General features: G+C 47.6%; 1 protein-coding gene across 1 annotated transcript in view; it reads left to right on the top strand.

Annotated features, from left to right (window-relative positions):
* Positions 1 to 2,898: 2,898 nt before the first annotated feature.
* The window catches only part of LOC142959493 (metabotropic glutamate receptor 7-like), a 60,849-nt gene continuing 57,747 nt past the window's right edge, over positions 2,899 to 6,000 (top strand). Inside the window, exon 1 of the mRNA XM_076100786.1 lies at positions 2,899 to 3,402. Within this exon, the coding sequence (XP_075956901.1) occupies positions 2,899 to 3,402 (504 nt within the window). The remainder of the gene's footprint in view (positions 3,403 to 6,000) is intronic.

The raw sequence follows: 6,000 nt of genomic DNA, 5'->3' as shown, positions 1-6,000 counted from the left end.
CGAAAAAAGGGAATCCGCATTGCCTCTTGTCCTGGAGGTTGATTTTTTTAAATTGTTCCCTGATTCTTCGTTCTTTGAGGAGAGCACACGGTGCCGGCGCTGTAATTGACTTCAAGTAGACTGCATCAAGGCAGACGTGTTATTGAATGCCTTAAAGAAAAGCTCCGGTGACTCTCATAGGAGCTTGTTATTCATCTAGTGGAATGCCCCCCCCCTCTCCCCTCCCCGGCGTATGTAAAATGGAATCTATCCTGAGAGACTGTGTGTGTGTGTGGAAGGAAGGAGAAAGAGAGAAGATCCAAACTAAAGTGTAATCTCAGTCTAAATCTAACAGCCTCCCTCCCGGGGGGAGAAGAGACCCGTTCTTCCTGGGGGTCAGTCAGTGAATTTAATCACGATGAGGGCCCCCATTTTTCAAAAGTAACCTTTCCGCTGACAGTGTAAGTGGGAGTCAGGCTCCAGAAGTCCGAGCGGTGGAATCAGTGTTGCGCTGCAGCAACACCAGTCTCTCTCAGGTTGTCATTTTCTGGTTGCGGCTGTTGCTGCATTTTCTTCCAGACCCGCCTGTCTCTGCGTGCTCACAGTGGAGGAGGCCATCTGCCGCCTTCCCCGTCTCACATCCCTCATTTCTCTCCTCGGCGGTCTCTTCCCAGCAGTTCCCACACACATGTCCTAAAATACATCTGTTTTTTGCTGCAGCTCATGAATTTTTGGCCTTGACGTGCGGTTTGTGCACCCACGTCGTCGTGCCCTGGAGTTCCCGCGAAAATCGTCGTGGCTAATGGAAATAAAGACACTACATGGCGGGATTAGGCTGGAATTAATACTCTATTCAGCTTAATTAATTAGAAATGTGTCCGTCCAAGCCTGTAATGTCAATAGGACATGTTTCAATTAGAGCCACATCCCCTTTTCTAATCTTTTAATTGAACAGAAACGAATGCAACGAGCATGTTCATAAAATGGGATTTCTCCGCCTCATAATCATTTTCACGATAAAGCAACTCTCAGAGGCTGTTTATTACTCCACGATCAAGCAATTTAACTGACTCACATAATCCATTTCTAGCTTGACTGTTTTCCCAGGGTGCTCCTGTGATTTTTCCAACAGGGAGGCTGTTGTTGGATGTGTGGCGGCGGCTGGTTTAGAAGAGGTCAGTTTCTGGGTTACTTGTAAACGACGGCTTGCATGAATTATGTATCTGAGTAACTGGCTGAGTGAATAAAGCAGTCATTGGCAACAATTTTTTTTTTATTGTTTAATACAAAATTTTAATTACACCCCTTACACACCTTTATTTTTGTAATTAAACCACAAATTGCCAAGTGAGGCTGTAGAGCACGCCCACTGCAAGCAAATGATCATAATCTGCTTGTTTGTTATAAAAAAACACCATCTGTGCAATTACACAGTTTGGTGATGACAGAGTTTTGGTATAAGGAAGATGTGAGGGTTTCCTCAAGGTGTGGTTACTTCTCACCAGTCTGTGGGCGTGGGTGCGTGCCAGCATGAGGCACGCGCGCGAGTGTGTGCGTGCACAGGATGAATCAGGAGTGTCTACTGAAGAAGGGTTGCCTGGGAGACCAGCCTGGACCCTTCCAAACGGGTACGTTCCCTCCTCCCTCCGTTTTAAAGGTGCACCGGTAATGAATCCAAAAAATATTTCTGGAAAAAAGGGCAGTTCATTAGCCGGCGCGTGAAGCTCTTTTATACCACAGATCTCTGCCTCATTGTCTGGAAAATACTCACTTTTGGGCGGTGTGTGTGTTTGAGAGAGAGAGAGAGAGAGAGAGAGAGAGAGAGAGAGAGAGAGAGAGAGAGAGAGAGAGAGAGAGAGGAGAGAGAGAGAGAGAGAGAGAGAGAGAGAGAGAGAGAGAGAGAGAGAGAGAGAGAGAGAGAGAGAGAGAGAGAGAGAGAGAGAGAGAGAGAGAGAGAACTCAGAGGGACAGTCGTTTTATACCATGCAGAACTATAAGTGCTTCTGTTCGCTTTGTTTACCTTCTGGTCAGATCACAACTTCCTGAAAACCTTTGCCACGAACTGATGATACTCTTTTTTTTCTTTTTTCTCCTCCCTCGCCAGCCGAGTGACGTCTCGTAAGGAAAAGGGGGCTGAAAACTGTGCGCGCACAGTGGATCCCTCGCTGTGACTCATTCATTTTGTATAAAAATGCGAGCGGTTGCGGACACCGAGAGAGAGACGCGGCTTTAATTAGCGGTGTGTGTGTGTGTGGGTGTTTTTTCTTTATTTTTTCTGCTCGTTATCTTTCTTTTTTTATTTGTATTGGGAGGTGTGGAGATGATGATATGCACCCTTTGGGAGACAGACACCACAGCGGACCGAGCCGCCCCCCCTCCCCTCCTCCTCCCCTCCGCGCTCCCGTGGAGTTCGTCCGAGACGAGGAAGAATGTCACCCACTTCTGCCGGCCCTAACATCTAAGTATTACTGAGAGAGAATCGGTCCCAGTTCTCTGCGTGTTATTTGGTTGCGTTGCCGCTTTTTTATGTTGTGGAGATCCTTCAGCAGCGGCTTCACTGTGTCTCTTTGGATTCACTATAAATGGACTAAATCAGGGCCAGCTCGTCTTCTATCTTCTTCTAATAGAGATATTTTCTGACTGATGGATGTATAGCCTCTCGTCTCCGGATTACCGTGAGGAGCCCTCGCTATTCAACAAGCTGCGCCGCTCACGATGGGCGCAGTTCGTCTGAGTCCTCCACTGCGTCTCGGTTCTCCAGCCCCGCTTGTTGAATCTCCACTGACGACTATGGGCTCGTTTTAAACAAAACAAAAAACTTCCTCGCCCTCTCTGGTTTTTCTATATATCTTCCTGCGGATTCTCAGACTCCCAATCTTTTCCACCACCCACCCCCCCTCCACAAAAGAAAAGTTGATCATGGCTCGTCCCGGTTCGCGCGTAAAGCTGAGCGCCTTGTGGAGAGCGTTGTGGCTCGTGCGGACCGCGGTGGATTTCGCGCTGCCTCAGGAGACTTACGCGCCCCACTCGATACGGACCGAGGGCCACCTGACCCTCGGCGGGCTCTTCCCGGTGCACTCCAGAGGGGCCGACGGAGCGCCGTGCGGCGACCTCAAGAAGGAGAACGGCATCCAGCGGCTCGAGGCCATGATGTACGCGCTGGATCAGATCAACCTGGACGAGCAACTCTTGCCCAACATCACGTTGGGCGCGCGGGTGCTGGACACTTGCTCGAGGGATACCTACGCGCTGGAGCAGTCCTTAACTTTCGTCCAGGCCCTGATCACGAAGGACACCTCCGACGTGAGATGCACGAACGGGGAGGCGCCGGTGTTCGTCAAGCCGGAAAAAGTGGTGGGAGTCGTCGGAGCCTCGGCGAGCTCGGTGTCGATCATGGTTGCCAACATCCTACGCCTCTTTCAGGCAAGTCTCCTGAGCGTGTGCGATAGTTTTATTTTGTTTAACAGTGTGTGCGCCCAGTAACAGGAAGTAGAGAACAGGCCATAAGTAGTAACTCTAAAAAATGCATTATGTCACAGAAACAAATCAACTGTTAATAACAAAACGCATAATTTGTGCTTTTTCTGCCTCTTTTTTCGTTTTATTTCTCAATTTGATGCCTGTTATTACTAATATCCATCTAGACTTCTCTCCATCTTCAAATAGTGAATTTGGGTAATTCCCCACCCACGCACTACACATTGTGTGGATGAGACAGCTGAGTGTGCTGTTGCTTGTCCCCGGTGGTGCTGAAAGAACCCGTCTGTTCCAGTCTCACTCCGGAGTCTGGATGAGTGGGCACTGACAGCCTGACACAATCACACCCCAAACTCAACAACCCCCCTCTTGAGGATTTAACAGGCCTGCTTCATGCGATCACACATGATTACATGAGCCCGTTGCGCGGAGAGACTGCAGGCATTTTTCTGTTTTATGAATCGTTGTGAAGCTGAATGCCTCTGATTTATGGAGGAGTTGACTTGCTTTTATCAACAAGGGGTATCCCCCCCCCCCCCCCCCTTCTTTCTTTGAAATGAGCTTGTTTAAAACACTTTGCGCCCTAATTGAGCTCGCTGGCTGCGAGTAAACCAAATGGATCTGCAGCATAATTTCACAATGAGTTATAGCTTTGGGTTGTATGGCAGAACATCTCTATTCCAGACTCTTACTATTCTGTGTTTTCGCCCCGCTGCTGGTGCTGCAGTGGAAACGATGGGGGGGGAAACGCAGCAGGGCACCAATACAGCAGATTAATTATTTAAAATGCATCTCCATAGCAAAATATCTAATTACTTGAAATGCCATGTGGATGCAAATGTGCAGACTTCTGTGCAGTTTTGTCTGGCGCGGGGACAAGCGGGCCGAGGCTCGTCGGAGCTGCAGTGTTGGCGCTAATGATCTGTGGTTGCGGAGTGTAAGTCCCGGGCTTGTCGTGTTTTGTTTCGGTTCAATTAGACAGAAAACCGTGGGGCCTGGCTGTAAGTAGCTGTCTAACTGTAAGACCATCAAAGCACTTAACATGCTTTTAGGCCCCCTCTTCCTTTTTTCTCTTTTTTTTTCGTTTCACACACACTTACCAATGCAACACTCTTGTTCTTTTTACAGTGGTCATCCTCTTGGGTTTTTTCTGGCTCCATTGGCTGGACATTTAGACTGATGGTTCCAAACCGCAACCTTCATCCTTTGATTCTTATTCACTCTATGTAGGCTGAGTTAATACATTAATTTTTCATCATTCAAGTTGGTTAGAACCCTCCAGTGCTACTTAGAAGCATTCTCAATGCACTGATTTGTTGCAGAGTTCGAGGGGTTGTAAGACTTCCCTTTTTCTTTCTTGTTTCATGTGAGCTTCATAATATTATGTCTGCATTTGGGGAATTCACAGGGTTTTAAGGGGGAGAGAGAGAGAGATGATTTCCTTATTCCCTCTCCTCTCTCCTCCTCACACCAGCCTGTGGGAGCGTAGCTGTAGCCCAGTGTGCCGTGTTTGAACAGCAGTTGTGAAGCTCTGTATTTCTTCTCATTTCCCTAAAGTGTTGCCAGAAAGGTGGATTCAAACACCTCGGTCAAATCCATCACACGATGAATTCGGTCTGAACCTGTTTTTGCCCCGCAGCACACTTTATTTCTTCTTTTTTTGTTCTTCTATGGTACCGGCGGTGGCGATGAAAGCGGCGATAATAAACGATGATGAATTAAGCGATGCCGTATAATCAATACTTAACAGAAATGGGAGCTCCCAGCCCATCCGCCCTCATTAGTTTTCACAGCGTTTGATGAGCGTGCGTCAGCCATTACACGTTTCCGAGATTGTTTGCAACCGCAGTCCATCAAGTATCAAACGGTTCCACGCGGAAAGCGTCAGAAAGCTCGATACAACACCTGTTCAGTTATGACAAATGAAGTGAAGCAGATTGTTTTTCTCAAATCAAAACGAGCTCTCTGGGAGAAAGCGCTCAATTTGCTGTCGATTTCAATTACATTTAATTATGGGATGTGGCCCATAACTAAGCAATCTAATGGACTTTGAAGTAAAACAACTTCAAAAACACATAGTTTTCGGTGGATGACCTGTCGCTGAGCCGTCCTGCTGGCCTCCTTTGTTCTCATGAGTATCATCGGGTCTTTTTGGGACTCTGTGATAAATGACTCATCAGAGCAGCTAAATAGTGATCGTAGATGTAAAGCTGCTGAACTGTTAATGCTGGGAAATTGACATGAGGGATGGATTTTTTTCTGTCTGAGGGACCCAGGAGGGTTGATCAATACTGTTGCCATGGTGAGGCCGATTTGCTGCTAAGATGTTTTTATTTCATCGCCTTTCATGCTCTGTTGGAAATGAGAAGCAACAATGCCACAGGAGGGGGGGGGGGGGGGGGGGGTGTACCAAAACCAAAAACAAGAATCAATCAGCCAGACTTTTGAAATGTTACCAGGAGCTATGATGTTGTGCGTTTTTTTTTTTTTTAAGAAGAAGAAGAATCATCCAATCCTCCCTGCCTGGCTCAGGAGCGCCCGGTC

The sequence above is a fragment of the Anarhichas minor genome, unplaced genomic scaffold (assembly GCF_050575085.1).
Source record: "Anarhichas minor isolate MPS153535 unplaced genomic scaffold, ASM5057508v1 ptg000003l, whole genome shotgun sequence".
NCBI lineage: Eukaryota > Metazoa > Chordata > Actinopteri > Perciformes > Anarhichadidae > Anarhichas > Anarhichas minor.
Note: the sequence above shows the minus strand (reverse complement) of the source record. Positions and strands in the feature narration are given on the sequence as shown.